The sequence below is a fragment of the Cariama cristata genome, unplaced genomic scaffold (assembly GCF_000690535.1).
Source record: "Cariama cristata isolate BGI_N322 unplaced genomic scaffold, ASM69053v1 scaffold40635, whole genome shotgun sequence".
In the NCBI taxonomy this organism is placed as follows: Eukaryota; Metazoa; Chordata; class Aves; order Cariamiformes; family Cariamidae; genus Cariama; species Cariama cristata.
Genome location: NW_009620009.1, coordinates 1 through 24,346, shown reverse-complemented (window position 1 = coordinate 24,346; position 24,346 = coordinate 1). Strand labels below are relative to the sequence as shown.

General features: G+C 35.8%; 1 protein-coding gene across 1 annotated transcript in view; it reads left to right on the top strand.

Annotated features, from left to right (window-relative positions):
• Window positions 1–24,058, top strand: part of ATP13A3 (ATPase type 13A3) — a 33,424-nt gene extending 9,366 nt beyond the window's left edge. The window contains exons 6-28 of the mRNA XM_009701453.1: window positions 3,651–3,731; window positions 5,298–5,367; window positions 6,209–6,343; window positions 7,101–7,173; window positions 7,933–8,064; window positions 9,095–9,274; window positions 12,287–12,444; window positions 13,101–13,289; window positions 14,228–14,289; window positions 14,882–15,032; window positions 15,500–15,616; window positions 16,641–16,658; window positions 16,750–16,903; window positions 16,990–17,110; window positions 18,318–18,442; window positions 19,357–19,535; window positions 20,002–20,124; window positions 20,208–20,287; window positions 20,948–20,990; window positions 21,087–21,196; window positions 22,048–22,144; window positions 22,972–23,044; window positions 23,877–24,058. Coding sequence (XP_009699755.1) covers window positions 3,651–3,731; window positions 5,298–5,367; window positions 6,209–6,343; window positions 7,101–7,173; window positions 7,933–8,064; window positions 9,095–9,274; window positions 12,287–12,444; window positions 13,101–13,289; window positions 14,228–14,289; window positions 14,882–15,032; window positions 15,500–15,616; window positions 16,641–16,658; window positions 16,750–16,903; window positions 16,990–17,110; window positions 18,318–18,442; window positions 19,357–19,535; window positions 20,002–20,124; window positions 20,208–20,287; window positions 20,948–20,990; window positions 21,087–21,196; window positions 22,048–22,144; window positions 22,972–23,044; window positions 23,877–24,058 — 2,653 coding nt within the window. The remainder of the gene's footprint in view (window positions 1–3,650; window positions 3,732–5,297; window positions 5,368–6,208; window positions 6,344–7,100; window positions 7,174–7,932; window positions 8,065–9,094; window positions 9,275–12,286; window positions 12,445–13,100; window positions 13,290–14,227; window positions 14,290–14,881; window positions 15,033–15,499; window positions 15,617–16,640; window positions 16,659–16,749; window positions 16,904–16,989; window positions 17,111–18,317; window positions 18,443–19,356; window positions 19,536–20,001; window positions 20,125–20,207; window positions 20,288–20,947; window positions 20,991–21,086; window positions 21,197–22,047; window positions 22,145–22,971; window positions 23,045–23,876) is intronic.
• The last annotated feature ends 288 nt before the right edge of the window (window positions 24,059–24,346 follow it).

Genomic DNA, 24,346 nt, shown 5'->3' with positions numbered 1-24,346 from the left:
GTAAGAATGCATATTTCTTTTGCATAGTCCTTCAAACTGCATTTTTTTTGAAAAATACAATAGCATACCTAAGAACATGGTGAAAATTGGTATCATATACTGACCAGCTGTTCTAGCTCATTGAGTCTTTGTTTGAACTATAGTCAGAGCAGGGAGATTTTGACTTAGTGTGACTTTGGAAGGAAGGTATTTGTTTAATCTACCTTTTTCAAGCATGATTCGTATAGGGTGACAGGCTGCATGTCTCTGCAGGCTTTTTGCCTGTTCTTGGAGTGTTACTTGAGAATCAGAGCACCTGTTTATAGACAGTAATTCTCCTTCTATTAACCCTTAAGAACTTTCTTTCTGAGGCGGCAATTTACTTTTTTTGCATTACTGCTGAGCTAGACCCAAAAGGAGTATTTAGGAAGAAGGGAATTCACCAAATACCTTGTTGCTCACCTTTGCATAGGTCTGCTGGTACATTTTAGTCCAATTGAGGTGAATTTGATCTCTCTTTTGTTACTCTTTAGTAACAAAAACAAGTCTCTTGCATTGATAGAAAATGTCTTAGTGGGCAGTAGTAGTTGCACTCGCCTAATGTGATGTGCTGTGTTTTCTTTTATCCAGCAGCACTGTTGCATGACATTAGGGTTGAAGAAGAAAGTTGTTTTTTCTGATGCTACTAATAAGGCCTTCTCATAGTACTAACAAGTTAAATGAACACAGGCTTCTCCATTTTTGACAACTGCTTGTTAAAATAAGAAGTTCAGATCGGAAATATAAAATCAATGTTGACTGCATTGAACATGTGGAAGAGTGCAAGCACTACATATAGAAAAAATTAATTACCAGTGACTGAAGGAAAGAAAAATAGCTGTAATTTCTGTAAGAAGAAACATACTCTGCAAGTGTTTCTTATGTTTTCAAAAAACGTATGTGCAAATAGCATGGAAAGTTATCAGCAATGACAACAATTTAAAGAAATTGTCATAATACAAGCAGTTACAAAACTGAACACTCCTCCTCTGGGAGGCTGAAAATGTCTCAGTTCACGTGTAAATAATTAAAAGCTTTGTATGCATTTCTTTATGTTAATGAATTACAGTGGGTGCAGGTAGTGATGCTTGTCATCCTGCATTATAGGGTCCTGTTTTCCTGTGTATAGTGTTGCTAATTTAAAGGGTTCAAAGGGAATATTTCCCACAGATGAGATTAAAAAACTTATACTTTTATGTGAAAAACAGGTATGGGAAAAAGTCATATGACTCCACGTGTTTAGAAAAAGTTGTTCCCTAGCATTAAAAGCAGTGACTTGAAACTTGGCATTTGTTGGCTATTTGACTGTGCCTTTTGATGTTCTTGTGATAACTCAGCCAATTTATAAGCCCCGGAAAAATCTCAGATACGCCTGTGAAGTTATGTGAGCATTTATTCAATCACATTCTTGTTGATGTGCCAAACTTTCATTTGTTTGATGTATTAGCAATGACTGAGCCTGACCACTTGTTTAGTCAGGTACTGTAGCTGAGCTGGACACCATTATTTACCAATTCGATAATAAAGAGGAGAAACAGCTGGATCTGAAACATACCTGATACTGGCAGAGTACTAAGTCACTTTTGCACAAGGTCAAATAAGAATGAGAGTTTGCTATAACTTTTCTCTAAAGTGAATTAGATACGATCATGTGGTGAAATACTAGATACCACCTGTGAAATAATAGCTAAACTTATGAATGATAAATACTCTGAAAAGAAGTCTTAAAAATTTGTCATTCATCAAGATACTTTTTCTTAATCTGCTCTTTAGTTTATGTAAAAAACAGAAATCGGTGTTACCTAATAACATGATAGAGAATCAAGTTAATATATGTAAAGAGACGGTATATGAGACTGGAGGCTTTATATTAAAACCCGTAAGGCAAGCAACACAGTTGTAGTTGTGATCTAAGTACAAGTCTGTGTAATGAAGATGGATTTACTCTGTGCAGTTAATTATGCAAGTATCCAGAGACAGAGCAGTTTGATCACATAATTAAAGACTTAACACAATACAGAAGGGAGGCAAATTAAGATTTCTTGGGAAACTAATTCAGTTATGAGAGCTCGAGTTTCATATCATTGTTCTTTTTATAATAACGTAATATTAAGATCACTGTTCTAAACACAGGAAATGCAAGTGTAATTGTTCTTAAACTAAATCAGACTTGGTCACATAGCCAAAGAGGATGCAACTTTGACCTTGTATGTCTGTTTTGTTTTAGCTAGTGTCAACTGAATCTCTGAGTGAGTTGATGAGTGCTTTATGTAGTAAACTGTGTGCACACAGGGATTTTTTTAAAATGCCTTGGGAATTCAGTACTGTAATGGTACTGTAAAAATCAGATAACATCCTTCTAGAAGCTTTGTCTTTGCATGGACATTACACACATAGGTATGCATCTATACATCTAAAGCACTTAGAAGTCCCTAGAACTTCTTAAACCCACTGTTACATTCCTTTTTATGCAGGAAAAGATAAATTAAATCACTTGGGATAGAACAGGAGGAAAGGCACAGTCATTAACAGAGAATTGTATATTCATGTAAAAATCGTGATTTTAAAATCCTTGAACCTGAAAAATTTTAGGGAAACCTTGTAAACCTGTAGCCAGATGAACACATTAACGTTTTTACCTTCTGTTCTTGTATGAGAAGTTGTTGAGAACATGGTCCTAGCCTTTGCAACAGTGAGGATGTTTAAAGCTTTCCCTGTGTTATAGAGAATGGAAATTGTTGTGCATATGTAGTAACAATTAAGAGTTTTTCTTCTTCACTGGGACAACTCTGAATTCTTTTTAGTAGATAACTTGATAGATACCCAATATAAAAAAGAGTCGTGTTGAATAGTGCTGGTTTTGTTATGTCATCTGTGAAAGTCTTTTGGAAGGTAATGATATTTTCCTGTGCCTCCAAAGTATGTCAGCTAGAAAATACCTGAGTATTGGGCATGATATGTCCAATTTACTGAGTTTGGTAGTTGGAATGTTCCCATAGCTGTAAACACAATGATGTTTCAGGTGTGCTTGCTTATCTGCAGATCTTCTAAATTATAGCATTTGCTTTCACGACATGTAGAAAAGTCCTGTGAAGATGACTCTTCCACTGATAAGGAAGTACTTAAAATGTGGATTGTACTTTACCTAGTCGTGGATAAAATTTTGATAGCAGGATGCTGCAAAATAGTTTCAGTATAGATTTATTTAATAAATTAATAATTGTTTCTAAAATGCTTCCTTTACTACTTAGAGATAAATAAAGGTAATTTGAAGAATTATTAATCCCTATTGATTTCATATGATGTTTTATGAAACTTGCTCATTTTTTCTTCTCAGAGGCCTTTGAATACTGGTTGTGCTAGTATTTTACTTCATTTTTTAAGTGTATCTTCATTTTGATTGAAATAGGTATGACTATCCTACAGAGTAAGACGTATCAACGAGAGGATTGGTCATCTTATTGGTATCTGCAGTTGGGACAAAAATAGCTAGAAAAACATTAATCCATAGACTTTGTTCTTTTATAATACAGTGTGACTCTTGGCAAAGACCTAGCTCTTTCGATTTACTGAATACTTAATTTTAAATATCAGGTTTCTTGAATAACTCATTGATTTTTTCCTTTACTTAGAGGTCTAGATGAATCTACATTCTGTTCTTCAATTCATAACGAACACAGCACAGGACTGACAAAGGCAATGCATGATTACAGGTAATATTACAGTATCTAAGGGAAGAATTGTTTTCGTTCCGTGACCTGTGCTCAGAGTGTTAACAAAACTAGAAGACAGTTGAGTGGTTAGTGTTTACAGACAGGCTCTTACACTTCCTTCAAAGAAGGCTGTTAGATGTATGAAATTCTTGTTTTTCTTGCCTATACATTGAGTAGGAGCTAGACTCTTAATATTGTGTTGACTTACTTTTCTCAAACTACACTGACCATGGGCATTGGAACTATTGCTTAATGTAATTCAGAATATATTTTTGAAATTGTATTTACCACTTAACATTTTGAAATAAAATGAGTGTACAAAAAGAATAGCAAGCAATTATGTTTTCAACCACATTGGCAGATACACAGTGAAATTTGGCTGTTGATGTAAAACAAAGTAGTTATTTTTTCCACATAACTCACCTTTAAGTGACATCAATGTTAGCATAACATACTGTCACTGTTGAACGGTGTGTATGGGTTCAGAGGCCAATAGACTGATTCCCAGTGGAAAAGTCCATCAAGAGTTCTTTAGCTGGGAAGATGCTCATGTGTCTCAAGCTGCAGATTGTAGCTTGCATGGATCTGTTTCTGGTTGGTTGGGGCTACATGCATTCCCCACTTTTTCTTTTAATTCTGGTTGGCAAGAAATAACTGGGGAAAAAAAATAGTAGTGTTTTAACATTTTAACAAAATATGCCTGTCAGGGGACACAGCTGAAGGGCATAAGTAGAGAAGAACTTAGTCTAGAAGAGAAAGATTCAAATGTAACTTTAATGCTACATAATCCAGGATTTTCTTTGTTCTCAAATGTGAACAGCAAGCTGGAGTATACATTTTCACAATATGATATGTAGATTATTGGTATTCTAATTTATTGATACACTACCCAAACTAGAATAGTATGGGTTCTGTTGTGTTCCTGGCTGTTTTGTGTTGTTTTTTTTTTTCTAAATGAGACCTTCTTAGAGTTTAAAATATGGAAGCATCTGATTGCTCATTCCATTTTCTGTCAATTTGTGTCTTTTCCTTAACATCCTTTAAGGGCTTCTTTATGTCAATGTCATTTAACCAGCTCAGATCCCATCAGAGGTTAGTTTCTCCCTGCACACCCCCCTCCCCCCTCCCTTCATGGTTTGCCTTTCTCTGTGCTAAGAATAAAAGTAAGATAGAGAACCATGAAAACAGTGTCTTACTGCAGGGTAAGAGTTGACACTTGTTTGAGTCTCGGTTAATAAGAACGCCATACTGGCTTTCAGAATGACATGTTTAATAACATTGGACCTATATGCAGTTTACAGGGAAATCTTATTATGAAAGAACCTAAAAATTAAGTTACAGTTTAAATTGAAGTATAGAATAATTATCTTTGTATTGGAACATCTTACTGGGTAAATGTTTTCTCATAAATGCTTTTTGAAACTATGATAAATAAAAGGGACCACAGATTAAGTGATATTTTGTACTTTATAATATTAATGGAATTACTTTGAAGTCAATAAGATTTCTAATAAAAAGGTTAACTGTCTTTTGATATTTTTTTGTTTGGTTTTTTTTTGAATGCAGAAAAGCATTCTATGGAGTAAATGAAATTGCTGTGAAAGTGCCTTCCATTTTTAAGCTTCTCATTAAGGAGGTAAGATCTTTTCTGTAACAAATTAAAAAAACATATCATTAAAAGTTACTTTAAGTACAATGACTGTTGGACTGGTCTTCAAATAATAATGTAAAACAGAAACCTTCTCCCAGAGCCCAGCACTGTAAGGGAAAATGATATGAACCTTTGTTTTTGAGCTCTCCAAACTTAAGAGGCCTCAGCTGTAAGCTCTTCAGAGTTGACAACCTGGTGCCTTGGCAAGGATGTTAGCAAATGTGTCAGAATTCTCTTGTTAATAAAATGATTGATTGTATTCTCCATGATCAGCCCAGGGATTGTACATTACAACACATACGTCAAATCAAATGTGTTCTTGCATATACTCTTGTTGGATTTATTCCATTTTTTCTTGTGTCAGGTGGATTTGAATAGTTGACTTGTTATCCATATGCTATAATAATGCACGATAGAAACTTTTGAACAAAGAAACTCTCCAACCTGAACTAACAGAGTAAGAACTTGACATGTCAGCACGTCAGTTAAGAAGTAGATAACAACATCCAAATTAATTTAAGAATTGTAACTTGAGGTGCATCAGATGTTCCTATCATTTTGCTTTGAGGTGTAGATGTACAGGAAAAAGACTGTATGTGGTCTTAAAAGTATGTATTCATGTATTGTTTTAGTGAGAACTGTGCTTTTCAGAGTTTGAGGAAATAGTGAAAAAGAGGGATCGGTTTGGCAAAACAGACAAAAAATAATGTATGAAGAACTGAAAGATTTATCTCTTCCATCAAGGAGGAAGATCATTCTGACTGTCTTCTGATGGAGAATGCATGTGACCTTTTGGTGTAACTTTAATGTTTTGTCACTCTTCTAGGTTCTCAACCCTTTTTACATTTTTCAGTTGTTCAGTGTGATATTGTGGATCACTGATGAATATCACTACTATGCATTAGCAATTGTGATCATGTCTGTAATATCCATTGTTAGCTCACTCTACACCATTAGAAAGGTAAGTTCAAAGAAAACAGATGCATCTTTACAGCATTTTACTGATTGGTTTATTTTGATGTGAAATTGTCTACAAATCTTAAAGAATTTTTTAGAGGTATACAGGTAGAATATTGTTATGGGTTTTCCCTCTTTGAGCTGAAAGAATTTGGATTTACAGTTCTTGGAGACCCTTCTCTTCTGCCTTTCCATGCTGTTGAATCAGTAGGTTGACCTCAGATAACAGAAACACCATCTCCCTTAAATAAAACCTGGACACAAGTTTATGTACCAAGCTGTATTGACAGTAGTGATTCCATCTTGTATTGTTTCCTTCTGTTTGAAGAAGTCCAACAGAATTGAGCACCAGCCAAACATTTGGATTGTTAAATTGGTGATTGCAGCTACTTAGCTGTAACTGATGGAAATCAAAGTAGTAATTATCCTTAAACTGCAACCTCTGAATTCAGACCAGAGACAAAAAAACCTCCTACCTTAATCCAAGTTCATACAACTACTGCAGTTTTTATAACATTTTGTGTGGCAATATATATTTACTTCCAGAATGCTTTAGAAGTGGGAACCTGTATAGGTTGATGCACTCAAACTTTATTTGCCCATAAGTTTCCTAAACTATGTTCAAGAGAATGTTTTGAGTAACGTTTTGTTGCAAAAGAATGTTAGTAAAGAACCTCATGACTTCTACTTGTAGGGATAGAATATGCATTTAGAAGACAAGCTGTGCTTTTAAATAATGAACTGTTTTCTCCTCTTTGCAGCAATATGTTATGTTACATGATATGGTAGCAGCTCACAGCATTGTCAGGGTTTCTGTCTGCAGAGGAAACCAAGGTAAATTTCACAGGCGATTTGAAAGGTTGAGTGTAAATTGTTCATTAAGTGTGAGTGTAAAGTTGGTGTGCATCTGTTCTTTCTTTGATCAGCTTGAAATGCTTGCATTTCTTAGCAAAATTGCATGGGAAAAGGAGAAGTTGCAAAGTGAAATTTAGATAGGATAGTCATCTGTTCAGGATTATCCTTCTAGATGGTATTTTTAACGAGTATCAGGTTTCTTCAAGATTAGGTGCTTGTCCTATTCCTGTTTCTCACTATCTACCACTCCACACATGTAACTGCCATTGTAGTTTCTTTCTTGGCTTAAAGATGTGCATGTGTTGGGTTTCCATTACAATTTATTACCCAGCGTGGGCTGCGAATTGATTTCTGGACTTCTGCTCATTTGGAGACCACAGTAGTAGAACATGGTTAGGTTGTGGTGTGTGATACTGCTTTGTGAGACATGCATTTGTGTTGGACTTGTCTTTATGCTGAGGTTATACTGTAGTTAATTGTTAATATCTTTTGTACAAGCTTGATTCCTTTCATTTGTTATGATGAACTATACCCATGTGCTCTAGAGTTTAATCTGTGATGGAACTGGGTTTATCAATGGCTTTTTCTATATCTTTTTAAAAAACTTTTCATCATGCCATTAATAAAATGGAGTATCATCTTAGTTATCACCAGCTGGATCTTGGCCGTGAGGATCTTTATCAGATTTTGTAGATGGTGGCTATATTCAGGTAAACTTCTTTGTGTTTTAATGCTCAGAAATAGAAGAAATCCTTTCCACTGACCTTGTGCCTGGAGATACCATGCTGATTCCATCTAATGGGACAATTATGCCCTGTGATGCAGTACTTCTCAGTGGTACTTGCATTGTAAATGAAAGTATGTTAACAGGTAAAGTAAACTTTGTAAGTTTTGCATTGCTAAACATATTAGTATATACCTGTGCACATCCTTAACTTTGCGGTATGTTCTAGCAGAAGTGGATATGTTTATTTTGCTTGAAATGTGTATGCTCTTGCAATTACATATGCTCCTAAGTACCTAGGTACTTGTGTTCTGTTTATCTGCACCAGCTGCCTCCTACTGCTTTGCAACTCTGAAAATGAGTGATTGTTTCTTGTTGAAAAGCTTTCTTCTTGGCAGTTTGTCTTCCTGCCTCTTGACTAGGTGTTCTCAGTGCAGATTGAACTTTGCAGTATGTTTCTTCAGAAAATTTTTACCCAAACTTTTTGTCTGCTTCCCAGAATGAAGGTAGTGAGTAGAATGTTCTGCTGTATTTAAAAACAGAAATTGCTATCTCAAGTTGTGCCTGCATACTCTGAATCCAGGGACCTGATGTATTTGAAGACCAGCTTCAGTGAATAGGAAGGACTTTTTGTTATTCCTAGGATAATCTGTCCAAACTGGCAGCGTTTAGAAAATTGTAGTTCAGAGATTGTGTGTTTTATTACATTCAGTTCTTTGAATATACTTGAGCCTCTTGCTGCTGCTAGCAACTGATAAAAATTGATTGCAACCTGAGCTTGAGTGTACTTGGTCACCAAAGGATCTGAGAATAGTTGTCTTCAGCTTCTTGTTTTGATGAGTGAAGACGGGGTGATGCCTTGCAGGAGGAGAAAGGAAGCTTGTCCTGTTTTCTTTCAAAGAACTGTATTTTACACCTGTCTGATTTGAAGTAAGAGGCACAAAAGCTGTGTTGGTGAATAACGAATAGAGTTAAATAGGATTTGGATAAGGAATGTGGTGAGCTGAGGCTAATAGGTGAGAGACTACCTAATAACGTGCTGAAAGGAAGATGACTTCTTCTGTAAGTCTGCTTGTGTGCTGATGAAGTGAGATTATATTGTTATACTTGAAGTTGTGAAGGAAAAAAATATCAATTCTTAGCTGATTTTGCTTAGAGACTCTTTTTCCATTTAAGGTGAGAGTGTTCCTGTCACAAAGATTAATCTACCAAATCCTTCAGAATATCCGAAAGAAATGGGAGATGAAATATACAGTCCAGAAGTGCATAAACGGCATACTTTGTTCTGTGGAACCAATGTCATTCAAACCCGTTTTTATACTGGAGAATTGGTCAAAGCTCTGGTAGTGAGAACAGGTATTGATTTATTAAGTTTATTACTTGTTAATGTACTACTCACTTTTGTAGGTGTATGTCAACTGGTACTTTGGAGTACTGTTGAATGTTGCTAAGCTTGGATAAATGAGTATACCCTAAATATTTTGATAAATGTCTTAGAACAATAATAGAACTAGACAATGACCTGGAGAGTATCAGTTGACAAGCAAGAAGGTGAATCAGTCTTTATCATTAATTAAAAACTTATCTCAATGCATTTTCAAGTCATTTAGATCTCTTTTACAGTGTGTTGGTTGAACTACATATGCCTCTGAAAAGGTTTGGCATACCGTTGGATTGAGAGTGGGGAATCACTTATTTTAGTGGAGTCATTGTCGATGTCAAATGTTTTTCTTTGCCCATAGCTTTGTCAGAGTACATAACATTTGCTTAAAAAAGGTGTTCAGTCTGACCCTTTCTACAGAAGTGCTTATTCATACTAATATGTTAAAGATTTGGTTTTGGATAATACAGGTGTTCTGTTAAAAACAATTGCAGAGAGTAACGTAGTTGTGGGATTCTGCTTTACAAAGATGATTTTAAGAAAACCACCACAAAATAGATGAATGTAAGCTATAATCCAAGCTACAGTAGAATTGGGTAGAATAAATTTGATTAAAGTGACTACAATACTACTTAAAGCAAATTTTCCAATAAGTAACTTCATCCTAATTAAAGTAACTTCTTCCTAATTAGCCTCTTCTTTCTCTGGTGTCTTCTCTTCACCTTCTGTTAGTTTGTTTCAGCAGTAAGTGTTCTGATTTTTTAATTAAATTCATTAATGTCTTTCTAGAGGCTTTTATTAGTCTTTTTAAAGAAAAATATTTCCCTTCCCTTGAACACATCTCCCCTTTGATAATATCCATCTCAACTTCTTTTGTTTCTTAAGAAATTTTATGTGCCCAGCCTAACATGTATATACAGATAGGTGGTCTAAAACAGTAACAGAAATGAACTACTGAAGACTTACTACTTCTGTTCTGCAGAAGGATAATGCTTTTTCTTAAAGTCAAACTGTAGTCTGCAACTGTTACAAGGAGAATTGTAATTGCTTCCAACACACTGAGTCTTACTGCCCTGACATCTGAAGTCATTTTTTTAATCTACTCTTTGCCTGTGACAGGTCAGAGTTAGCTTCTATGTTGTAAACAGGATGAATTTAGCTCTGTGGACCTTATTCAGATTTTTACATGTGGACACATACACTTTTCTTGCTATGACTATATATAGAGAGAAGCAAAGTGATATAAAATCCCCTCTGTTCTCCTGTCTGGTTTACAGGGATGACTTTTAGGCAAGTAGGGAATTTCCCACTCCACAGAACTGGATAGATGTCACCGTGCTTGTACTTTCTCGCTCCTAAGATGTCCAATAGTAAGAACTGAAGTAATGCTTACCTAGTGAGATAAAAGTAAAAATCCTGTTATCTGAGAGAGGGGGATGCCACAAAATTGAAGATACTAGAAAATTTAGTCCTTAAAAAAATTCTAGGAGAACAGAACTCCATGTGGTTGTGTGCAAAGACATGTAGTCTTAATCTTGTTGTAAATCGGTGTCTAAGATTGATCTGCTGGGACTGTGCGCACAGTACTCTTCAGAGTTAAACCTTTAACATGAAATGTTTGATGTTACAGCTAAAATATACATAAAATACTGATGAACTAAAAGTATTAATTTTTTTTTGCTCCTGATACACAGTTCATGGATATGTTAGTGTATGTCATTGTGGCTTCTATTGTAAATGTAAAGAATTCAAAACTGAAATTATTTTTTTTAGAGAACAGAAATGTTCACTGAAGCTGTCTGTCCAGTGTGTTCTCAGGATACTGCATGAGGTTCTCATTTATTGTTTTATCCTCGTTTGTTCTAGCCTATGTGACTACAGAACCTTCTGCAAAACCATTAAAAAATCAAAAGTGGTTCTGACTATTATTTTTTTTTTTTTTGGACTGCTGTGTCAAGTTGCAAAGCATTCGTGGCCAAATACTCAACATTCATGGCCAAGTACTGACATGCTGAACTTCTCTGAGAGCAGGCCCATGGTTTGTATTCTGCAATAGCAGATTCAAAGCCTGGAGGCTTCACACTGCGTTCCTCTTGGGATGAACTCATCCTCTTTAAGACTGATGCAATAGCTGCTCTGTTCTGGTAGAATCTTGTATGCCACATATCAGTGTGGAGGGCTTAGCCTTTGCTGTCATGGCTTGCAGACTGAGAAGCTGTCAAGTGTCAAGGAGCTGTCGCTAATGCCAGCAGACCTGACATTGATATTGAGGTTGTATTAACCTCAGTAGGTTCAACCTTCAACCTTGAAGTCTAAGCAGATGCAAAATGTTTCAGGCACACAAAATTGGGCACTGGTGTTGGCATCTTCACATGCTGAGGCAAAGGTTCAAGGAGGATCTCAGGGTATCTATTGGTTGTCTGACTCTTAAGACCTTTAGAAGTCTTCTCTCCCAGTTTAGGTGTCAAAATGCAATTGAGAGGTGGGTTTCTCCAAAAGTTGACTCTGTGCACTGAAGTTTTTTTCTGAATCTTTCTTTCTGGCTGTCAAGGGAGCTTACGGAGACTTGCTGCTTAAGTACTTAAGGTTGGACTCTATGAATAACTTAGTTTTCTTTTTGCAAGGACTGGCTTAATTAGACAACTAATAAATATACCCACTAGTTCTGCACTGTGAGGGACAAAATGCAGTACAACAAGCTCTTCCAGGCCAAACCATTCGAAGGCTTACTGCTGCTGTACTGCTGCTGTAGAAGAGTTCATTTGCGTCAGCTACATGTCCTTGCCATAGGAGAGAAGCACTTAATATGATGTGCATGTAAATTTTTGAAGCACCTTAATTACAGTATTGCAAAACATCTGTTACCATATATTGAGAAACAGTCTTAATGAAATGAGTAGCTTAAGGGTTTCATTGAGGTTTTTAATGTATTTGAATAGCTTTGCTCTTGTTTATACTTCTAATAACTTACTCCTTTTTATTTTTAGGCTTTAGTACTGCTAAAGGACAGCTTGTTCGTTCCATACTGTATCCAAAGCCAACTGATTTTAAACTCTACAGAGATGCCTATTTGTTTCTTCTGTCTCTGGTAGTGGTGGCAGGCGTTGGGTTTCTTTACACGGTTGTCAATAGCATCTTAAATGAGGTATGTGTTCATTTCTGGTCCAGAACTGCCTTCATTTAGGAAAGGGTTGATCATTATTTCCAACACACTTCAGATGATGAGAAACAATTTGATTTGAAGCAAAATTTTTTTTGCTTTATTTTCTATCGATGGAATGAGAAGGACAAGTTTACTGAGAACAAAATTCAGCAGAGAAGCAGTATTTGAATATATTACAGTGAAATTTGGGTTTAACGCAATTTCTACTGACCCAGTTACTAGACTTTTATCTTTATTATATGTAAGATTACCACGTGACTGATATCCAGTTGGAGGAAAGAGGATATAGCACATCTAAGGCATGCTGCAGGCAAAAAAATCCTTACCAAGAAATTGGTAACTATAATTTCTTTCTCTCCAAAAACTTTGCATTATTCAGTTACTGTTTTAAAGTAATATATTTGCAGAGGAAAAAGTGAAAACTTGAAGTAATGGGTTGTGGATAATTTAGGACTGGATTATCATGGTTGCTGATGGTGGATGAAGATTGTGCTCGGTTTCTGTGCAATCCAGAACATGCTGTACTAGGGAAAGCAATGTGGGGATTTTGCTTTTGGTAACAGTGATGTAACGCTTCAGTGGGATAGTGAATCTTCAAGTAGTGAGTTCTTGTTCATTAACTCTGACCTTTATTGCAGGTTCCAGCTCATACCATCATCATTGAGTCTCTTGACATTATCACTATCACGGTGCCTCCAGCGCTCCCTGCTGCCATGACTGCTGGCATTGTTTATGCACAAAGAAGACTGAAAAAAATTGGCATCTTCTGCATCAGTCCACAAAGGATAAATATTTGTGGCCAACTGAATCTTGTGTGTTTTGATAAGGTTAGGTGAATTTTGAAACTTTGTGTTGCCACCTGGAGAGGCGTTGTATTACAAATGAGAATTTGTGTAGACTAGCAACTACAGGAAAGTTCATTACTTTCATATAAGTTAGATCATTTTTGTCCTGTTAGCTTCCAGGTGTTCAGTGTTTACCACCTGTTAACTCACTTAATGTAGTCTACTCTAAAAAGTTGTTACAGTACAGAGCTGCTTGCTTATCTCAAGAATCCCAAGTCCTAACTTACTACTGACACACCAGGAATGTGACAGTTGGGGTCTGTTAAGAGTTTTATTTAGTACATAAGCTTCTGGAAAATAGAAGTGTGAGGTCAGACTTGTTTCTTATTTTCAACTATTTCAATGAAAAGCTAAACCACTATATTTTGTTACCATTCCTTAACAGAAACATGAGTGAAAGACAGTAATGCCCCTAGTCAGAATCCTTTGCTTTTAGCTAATTCTTAGATAAAATTTATTTTCCTCCTTAGATTTTTATCTAAAATCTTAAGTACCCACACTAAATTTATTATTTCCCTTGTAAATACATTCCAGTTACTGTTTTAGCTATGTAAGAAGGTAGTACTAAGGGTTTAGTACCTATTTTCTGTTGCCCCCAGCCCCTGAATATAGAGATATTGAGCTATCGTCTTTGGATTTTAAGGGTCTGCTTCATTTGTCCTGTCTCCAAGGACTGGCATGATTGTTAAGTAACTTAAAAAAACATTCAAAGCAGAGTTGGAACTTAGTTACTAGCAAAAAGCAAGGGAGATACTGTATTTCCTGTCCTGAAGTCTTGATTTTTTTTTTTAAAGTGAATATAATAAAATATGTTTTCCAGGTTTAACTTTGTTAATTAGCTGTTAAATTTTACTTTACCTGAGGACGACTTGTTTCTGAAGGCTTTTTCTTCTTGCCATGCCCCTTGGTTTGTTTTGCAGACTGGCACACTTACTGAGGATGGCTTGGATCTTTGGGGAATTCAACGGGTGGAAAATGCTCGGTAAGGATAAGCTCAGAGCTGATAGCAAATATGATACTTAGTTATGCTTTAACAGCTTCAACAGAATAGATTAGAAAATTTGGTGTGAGCTCATATATGTTTGCATTTCTGTAATGAGCTGTAAGAATGCAACTAAAAATATGGTTTAGGTGTAATGAAAGTTGTAACTCTCTTATGAGGCTAAAGTGGAATTTAATTTGTTAAAGTCCGAGACCTCGTTAGGTTCATACTGCAGAAATGATACAATTCAAGTATAGTATGTTTACTTAATCCTGTCCTCCTAAGTGATGACTTTTTGGGCAGCTAAAACGAATTAGCTTAGCTAATTGAGTTATGTACAAAGTGGTAACAGGCCTATGTATGAGGAATCAAACTGGACAGTGAATAAACGCAGAGTTTTTGAAGGAGACAGAAGTTGTGATTGTTTCTGAAGATTCCAGCTGAGAGTCTTAGTCTGTCTTCTATGATGTGTGAAAATACAAGTGAAGAAAGTTCTGCAGTCAATTTTCTTCTGTTAATCTAAACAAACCTTTTGAATTGGCTCATAATAAATAATTATAGTGCTAAGTATATTATTACTTCATTGTTTTAGTTTCCTTTTGCCGGAAGAGAGGGTTTGCAGTGAGAGCTTGCTGAAGTCTGAGTTTGTTGCGTGCATGGCAACTTGTCATTCCCTTACAAAAATTGAAGGGGTGCTTTCTGGGGATCCGCTTGATTTGAAGATGTTTGAAGCAATAGGATGGGTAAGTGTCTGCTTGTTTCAAGAGAAGCAATGTTTTTAAGATCAGTAATCTGAAATTTCCTACATTGTTACGTGCAAGATAAGCCATTATATGCCGTTTCAAGCTGTAACTAAAACAGTGGGCTTTTGACAATGCCTGTGTGTCAAAGGAAGTCTTAATAGGAAAATGTGCCTAAAATTTGTTCTGTGCCACAACTCCTAGAACTGAAAGAATCTGAAGAGCTAATTTACTGCTTTCTGATGTTGTGTATGTGGCAAAGTTTCAGTGCATATAATAAACATTTAAAATAGCTAAGTGGATCTTAAGTTAACTGCTAAATTAAGACACTGAATTCTCACAGGAAATCTTGTTTAGAAAGATCATTGCACCTTGGGCTGACTTCCAAGCCTGGTTTTTTTTCTGAAAATTACATTATGAGAAAATCAAAGTTAATGAATGTATAAATTAGTTGATTATTTTCAATACAGATTTTAGAGGAAGCAACTGAAGAGGAAACAGCCCTTCATAATCGAATCATGCCGACGGTGGTTCGACCTTCAAAACAGCTTTTACCAGAATCCAAGCAAGCAACAAATCAAGAAATGGTATAAAAATTCAAAGCAGTTCTTGGAGTTAAAGTAATCTTTCATGTTAAACAAATGCAATTTACCGTATGCTGTGGTTCTGGCTGATATAATTCAAACAGGATCAAAACTGTATGTTTTTTGATGGCAAAGATAGAGGAAACATGTTTAAACTGTTGATGAAGGTAATGGTTCAGTATATGCCACTTCCAAAGTGAGCAGACTGATTGTGAGCATTATTACCCTTATGGACTGGTCATGTAGTGCTGTAATACTTTTTGAGCTTACACGTTTTAATATTAGTATCATTACCAAATTCTTACTGTGCTAATGAAGTGCTTAGGTGTGCTCACCTTGCAGTTTCAGCTAAAACAATCATTTGTTAATGTCCGTGCATGGCACTGAATTCTTGCCACCATCGTACCTTAGAGATACGTGCTTTAATTAAGTGCTGACTTAAAAATAAAATGCACTTGACAGATTTAAAATTTTCTTCTATCTGCATTTTGAAGTATTTTTTAACACTTCAGGAGGGGAAATTTAAGCATGCGACTGTATACACAGAGCAGGGTAGTAGGAGGGTATAGCAAGTTAGGTCCTCTGTATGAATCTTACTCTGTAGTAGATAGAAGCGTCTTTTTTTTGTTCAGAACTCTGTACATGCACAGCAGTAATTACTGTGCAGAAGTTGACATGGGAACAGTCTCAACTTACTACATGAATTTTTTTTTTTAGGATAAACTTAATCATGGTCTTATTCTGAAATACCATAGTACTTTAATCATTTACGTAGGCTAAACAGACACAGGTTGGACTGTGAAAGGTCTTGCAAACTCTAATCAAGAAATCAAGCTCTGAAGTTCTACTATGCCTCACTTAAAGCAAAGGATATTAAACAGATGCAGTATATTCATATTCACTTTTTACAAAATCCATTGCAAATACAATGCGACTTTGAGAGTTTACTGATTTATGTTGAAATAGTTTGTAGCTGAAAAATACTTAAAAATTAATATTTACAGTAAATGTATTTTTCTTGTTTTAGGAATTGTTTGAGCTTTCGGTAAGTATGCTTTTTTAAATTAAGCATGTACCTCTTCTTAGAATGTACGTGGATGGTAACCCATTTCTTCCTTCCTTCCTGTATGACACAGACCAGTTATGAAATTGGGATTGTGCGCCAGTTTCCATTTTCTTCAGTTTTGCAACGTATGTGTGTAATAGCAAGAGTTCTAGGGGAGAAGAGAATGGATGCTTATATGAAGGGTGCCCCTGAAGTGATTGCCAGCTTGTGCAAGCAGGAAACAGGTAAAGGAACAAACTATTTTCATTTCTTGTGTAGCTCAGCTGTAATGTGAATAATTTTAATAACTCTAAACTTGATCTTTTTAAAGTTCCTGTTGACTTTGAGTGTGTCCTGGAAGAATACACTAAGCAGGGCTTCCGAGTTATTGCTCTTGCTCACAGAAAATTGGAGTCTAAGCTTACATGGCACAAAGTCCAGACTATTAATAGGTAAGAGTGACTTCACTTTTTTAATAAGTAACAGGCTTTAAAAGCTGCATGCTTTGGATTAATTATGTAATGTTTATTTTTGTTTAAATCAATTACTACTCTTCTTTAGCTTTTTTTCTGTCTTGACATATGTAGTTCTGTGCATTCTTTATTTGTACCCTGGACAATACATAGAAATTTAAGATAAGGAAGTGTTTCTGCAATAATGTGAATTCTGAGGAACATATTTATGCTTGAAATGAACTTTAATATCAATTTTTTATGGTGTTTTATTTATGCTAATGTGGCAGAAAACCTCATCCAGTTTCCTTTTTATTTGAACGTACTTACATCATCTGTGTCTGTTAAAGATAATGGCATGTAGTAGGAACCCTCCTGTGCATGTTTGATGTAGTTTCTTCATCTGCTACAGGCAGCATGTCCATTTTATTATTGCAAAGCTTGTCAGAAAGGTTTGGAATGTGGAAAGGTTTCTTCCTTCAAAGAGCAGTATTTCCTGTTAATTATTTTTCAGCTAGTCTTAGTTTTGTGGATAATGCTATCTTTCCCATCCTGTTTGAAAGTGTAGCATTGCTATAGAAATGCCAGCTTTGACTCTGTTCTTTTGGATCAGCTCTGTGTACAAGATGAACTTTTTGCAAAGCAGTACGAAGCACAGAAAAAGGTTTTCCAATTTCAGGTGTGAAAATCTACAGTAGCAGTAAAATACCCAAGACCTGTAAATACACTGACTTTCATGTAAACCAAAGTTAATTTGTTGCTTTACTTAATTAGTCTGTTAATCTTACTAGCCATAGTAACATAATTTGGTAGTTTGTATGTTAAGGTTCAGCTAATTTGGAAATTAGAGGTGTGCATTCTAACCAAATCTTAAAATTTGGCTGTGAATGCAGTTAGAGTGTTTTTTCCTAGCAATAATCTTTTTGAGAATGTAATTTCTTTTAGAAAGAGTTCTTGAGGAAGAAACTAAAATTTGTGCTTGAGAGGAAACATTTTCTCATGCTGATTTTCAACTAAACAAGGGAAATAAGTATAAATTATTGTGAATTATGGTATCTCTCAGGTGACTCTTTATAAAGCAAATTCTTCACTTTTCATGGTTAAAAACCAAACATTTCCCTTTGATAAACAGAAAATCAGGCTCTTCAAGCTACATCTAATAATTGTAGTTCTTCTAATGTTCTCTTCCTTGCCTCTTTTTCTACAGAGATGCTATTGAAAGCAACATGGATTTTATGGGGTTAATTATAATGCAAAACAAACTAAAGCAAGAAACCCCTGCTGTACTTGAAGATTTGCATAAAGCCAACATTCGCACTGTCATGGTTACAGGTTAGCATGTAAACGTTTGTACTCAAAAGATAAAAATCCATCTCTTTTTGGTCTTACTTTTAATTATAGTGCATGAAGTCAAATTTTAGTGTCAATAGGCTGAGATTGCATTGTATTTATAGCAAGAGGGAAGTTTAGAGACTATTGTGAGAATAATCAGACACTGATCTGTTTCTTTTTGCGTGAAAGTTGCTTTGGTAAATCAGAGATCAGAAACCAGTATTGGGGATTAATTCTACTTCATAGCTTTCTCTCCCTAGCTGCATGCACAACTTACTTTATCCTGAATTGAAGGATGAAAAACCTTAGAGGTCTTCCAAATCAGACTAGTTGAAAGTCCTGTCTAATCTTATGATTAGACCCTACTTTGAGCAGGAGCTTGGAGTAGATGACCTCTTGAGGGTCCCTACCATTTTGAATTATATTATGATAAGTCACTTTGTATTGGATTTTTTTAAGTAAGAATTACTTATGTCCCTATAAGCAGGCTAGCTATGTGCTCAGTGTTTTCCATGCAATATGTGTGTTTACTTTTTAAATCACAGGTGTTGCAACTTTGGAATAATGTATTGCTAGCCTGTTCTGTGACCATGTTTAAAAAGTGGTATTTTAAATGGCTGCGTGATTGCTGCCTGGTTTTCAATATATGCTAAGATTTGGTCAAAAAGAGATCTTTAAGGCTGAAAAAAGCATACAGAGTTTCTAGTGATGTTAGTGCAGGGTAGGGGTTTAATGAGCCGGGCTTTGAATTTTGTCTGTAGCCTTGGCTTGCCCTAAGGTTGTCACTGGTATGTTAGGCAGTCCTCCTCCTAGTTTGAAATTGGCTTTGTTAGCTTTTTCTCTTATGTGGAATATCAGCATATGCTATTGATTGTTTTCTAACTGAAACTGTTGTAAATTAAATTCTTTAACAGGGGATAACATGTTAACTGCTATCTCTGTGGCCAGAGACTGTGGAATGATTCTACCTCAGGATAAGGTCATTATTGCTGAAGCACTACCTCCAAAGGATGGGCAGGCTGCCAGGATCAACTGGCATTATGCAGATACCCTCGCAAAATGCACTAGTTCATCACCAGCCATAAACTCAGAGGTAATATGAGCATTATTATACCCATAGAGCATAAACAGTTAGTTTTACTGTTGACTTTCTTTCTTTTTATCTTATTCCATTAAATAGCAAATCCACTGTTGAGTGTCAAATCAGAATTGAAGTACTAGTTAACTTTCAGATCTTAAAATAACAAAGAGTAGTAAAACAGCTGGGGGAGCTAGTTTTTCAACTGTGATATGACTTTTGACATTTTATTTGTGCAGGGAGCAGATTTTTTCCACATTTCAATCTGTTAAGACTGCTCTAGCTGCTTGTAGTTGAAACATTAAACCACATTTTCTTATTACTTAAATGTTTTCATTGTATGAGATTTTCTTTCACGTAACATTCTTAGAAACCTCCTCTAGTGTGGGATCTCTAGGAATACTCCTCTGAGTATTAACTTGAAATTACAAGGTATGTAGGTAAACACACTACAGCTAGAGTATTAAACTACTTTTGATAGGATATTCCAGTTAAATTGGTCCATGAAAGCCTTGAGGATCTCCAGATGACCAAATACCATTTTGCAATGAATGGAAAGTCATTTGCAGTGATTTTGGAGCATTTTCAGGACCTGGTACCCAAGGTGAGCATTTTACTTGAGTGTGGGCACTTTTGATGGGGAACAGACTTTGCCCTGTGAGGATTAAGAAATCTTCTGTCTTCCAGCTTGTGTTACATGGCACTGTGTTTGCTCGCATGGCACCTGATCAGAAAACTCAGTTGGTGGAAGCTTTGCAAAATGTAGAGTAAGTATTTGCTGAAGCATAGAAAGTAGGAGGTTTTGACAGAGTGTTTGGTGTGATAGGAGGAAAAAATTATGTATGCTGCTAGCTGTTTTGCCTAATGAAAAAGCTGGGCTAATATAACTTCCTTGAGTTGGTAAATTAACCTGTTAGCTTTTTTGAGTAGTACCATCTGCTGGTTAGTTGTGAAAGTTTCAGGCTTTTCATGAAGTTATGAATAACTAAACTAACATATTTTATAAATCTGGTTACTTGGCTTAATAAACAAATCCATTAAATGTCTTCTGTGTATTAAAGAAGTATTAACAGAATGACTTCCATTCACATGTGGTCTGTATACTACTGTCTGTTGGTGTCAGGCCTTGCAGCTATACAAACTACTACAAAAGTCTCTGCCTAGAGCAAAGATGCTTTAGACTACCTTGGAATGATAGAGGGCTGATAACCGTTACTGGTTTGATTGACCTGGTGAAGTCATGTTACTTTTCTGTTTACTTCCTTATATGTATAGCGGCAACACTATTTGCTTTCAGCATTAACAATCACTCATTATTATGCAAAGCCTGAATAAGTCAGATAATATAGAACTATTTAATGAAATAGGCTAAATGGACTATGATTAGAGAATGGTCCAAAATGCTGACATTGTTTTGATTTTTATAGTTACTATGTGGGCATGTGTGGAGATGGAGCAAATGACTGTGGCGTAAGTATGTTTTTATTCTTCATTTATTCTGCTCAGTTAAATTTTACGGCTGAAAGCAAGTTTTAAAATGTTCTCTATTTCAATGTTAACTGGCAGGCGCTGAAGAGGGCACATGGTGGTATATCTTTGTCTGAACTTGAGGCTTCTGTGGCATCACCATTCACTTCCAGGACACCTAGTATTTCCTGTGTGCCAAAGCTGATCAGGTAATGCTGCTTACTGTGAACTTAAATGTGTCCATGTAACTCATTTCGCATACCCTGTATTAGTGTATGTTTGATGCTGTAGGAAGCCAGTTTGAATTAAAGAACAAACCGTATATTTTTTTACTAGTTCTATTTCTCTACTGAAGGTACTCTGAGCAAAGGCTCGCCATAGCATGATTTAGTATTTTGTTACAAACCCTTTTGTGCATGTAAATTTAATTTTCTAGAGCGTGAGCAAGCTTCTACATGTTAGTATTTAATTTGGTGTCTTAGTGACTATGCTAGTTTCCGTAAAGGCTGTGTATAATTGCAAGCAGTAAAATTCTTCACGTAACTGCTCAGCACCGTACAAAGTAGAAAGCAAATTTTCGAAATAGGGTTTGACCAATTTTTGATTCTAAAATTGGAACTTAGGTAATAATTTTGGATAAAGGTCAGCCACAGAAGAATCTAATTAAGTCTGTGTGGAACTTATGAAGTAATGCGTAATCAGAAACATTTCTGAAGTCAGCAACTCTGTGGCTGACTGCATGTTCATTTAATCTGTGTAGTAAAGTAGTGCTTCATAAATGCTTTTGCAAGCAAACCTTCATTTTAAAACATCTGTTGGTGTTCTTTGGACTTTATGTGGTTTTCCAAAGTAAGGTGGTGGCTCAGTTTAGAAGGCATGCTCACAACTTTGATGTACTTGAAAGGATACCGTTCTGACACCTTTTTCTCTGTATGTCTTCAACCTAATGTCCCTCAAAGAGTTTGCTGATGTGTTTAATTGCAGCTAACATTTTGCTAAGCAGAATTTAACTGCTTGCACAGAAAACTTTCTAGTTACATGATTGCATTTGTTTTGACAGGGAAGGCCGTGCTGCTTTAATAACTTCCTTCTGTGTATTTAAGTTCATGGCATTATACAGCATTATCCAGTACATCAGTGTTACTCTCCTATATTCTGTAAGTATTCTGTAAGTGCTTAAGCAGTGTCAGCGTAATTCAGAGATTTGAAAATGGGTAGATATTTAATATAAATAGTTGCAAGTCTCTTTGCATACACAACACCCACATTCTAAAAACCATCTTTGGACTAAAAGTATTGTTAGTATTTTTTGCCTTTTTTATATTAACTGTATGAAAAACATGGTAGTATTTGTTTAAAAAAGGCAGTAACTAATGCCTGCGAATAGAAAGTCTCTAAGGTGGGAAATCCAAATAAGCATGTAAATTGAACAAAAATACAATTTTCAGTTATTTAAAAACTGTCAGCATTTTAAAATAGCATAACTTTAAAGGTCACTGCATTCCTTTTATGTAAGGATTGAAAGAGAGCAGCTTGCAAGTATTGAGTTAGGAGGAGGGGAAAAAGCAAAGTGGAATATTTCCTGTTAATGTGATTGGATTCACAATAAAGCATGTGATAGAAATCCTGTATTTTAATTTCTGTTCTGAGTAAGTTAAACATGCAAAGCATTAAAGGACCTTTGAGGTGGAAATTTTGGCAACTGTATGACTACTTAGTAAAGTTATGATATTTAGAGAACTGTGGACTTAAGCTATTATTTCATTCGTTTGTAAGATTCAGTAATATAAGTTTGATTACAAACAAATTTCAATTACAAATAGCTTATGCATCTTGAAACTGAAATAGTTTCATAGGAAGACTTTGACAAGAGACTGTCTTGTTTATAGAGTGAAATTTAAAGAATTAATGCTGTAGGAATGTCACTATAAGATGTTTCGTGGTGTGAAGAAATTACCAATGTTTAGTTGTGATTTCTGTCTAGATCCTGAGCAATTTGGGAGATTTCCAGTTTCTCTTCATCGATTTGGCAATCATTTTGGTGGTTGTCTTCACTAGTAAGTATTGTGCTGAATTACTGCTGCTGGCTTCCATCAAGCACTTTTTGCTTGGTCAAATTTTCTTTAATTACATTCTGTTCGGAATAAACACTGTGACATGCAGTTAAGGTGTTACAACTACTACAGTATATGCATTAAAAATACCAAACCACTGTGTATGGAGTTAAATTCATCTGAAGTTTGTGAAATGTTCTCATACAAAAAGCAGGTTGTGGGCAGGATCTTAGAAAAGTAGTTCTTCACAGTACAGGAAGTCATAAATATCGACTGACATGAGGAAACTGGTTTTGGAATCAAAACAGGACTTGTTCCAATATTATCTTTTTCCCATGTCCTGATTTCTTGCATTTTTAGTTGAATTTCTGTCCACAAAGTGTTATACTTGAAAACTGTTATCTAGTGAAATATTTGATTCCACATATGAACCTAGCACTTAGTTTACTGGCTAACAGTAGAATTCCATTTTCAGTTTAATAGAAACTGTTTCTTTGAAGCAATGGCAGACCAAAACTGAGGAGATGAGCTGTAGTTCCTTGTGCCAGACAAAGGGAATTTGGCCAGACACTGCTAAATTCCTTAAGTCTCATGGCTTCTATTATTATTGTCCCCTGCTATCCTGTGCTGCTGGGGGTAACCAGCCTGTAAAAGGCACTGTGGCATTATTCTAATGTGGTATAATCTTTTTCAAGTGGTTTCACACTTGCAGTTCTGGAGTAATTTTTAAAGTGATGTCCTGACCAAGCCATTCTAATCCCACAGAATGTGAACAGGGAAACTCTTGAAAACCATAATGATGTAATATGTAATTTGTTTTTCTTTCTCTTTGCAGTGAGTCTGAACCCTGCTTGGAAGGAGCTTGTTGCGCGAAGGCCTCCATCAGGTCTTATCTCAGGTCCACTTCTGTGTTCCGTTTTGTCTCAGATCATCATCTGCCTTGCTTTCCAAACCTTTGGGTTTTTTTGGGTCAAACAGCAGTCCTGGTATGAGCCTTGGACAACAGAATCTGAGTAAGTGTTTCAGTGGCTCCATGCAGGATACTGTAATGATTGGAAAGCTATAGGCAATAATTGCTCTCTTCTTTATTGACTCCCTTTGGGGACTTTGTAAATAAAGCTTCTGTATGGCAGCTTATTAGTCTGCTGAATTTTTTGTGAAAAGCACACTAATACATAAGAGTTATCCAATGGCTGAAATGCAAAACTGGTTGTTGTGTTTTAACCCCAGCAACTTGGGAAATTGCTTGCAACAGCTTGCTCCCGGCGCCCCCCATTGGGATGGGGAGGAGAATTGGAAAAAAGG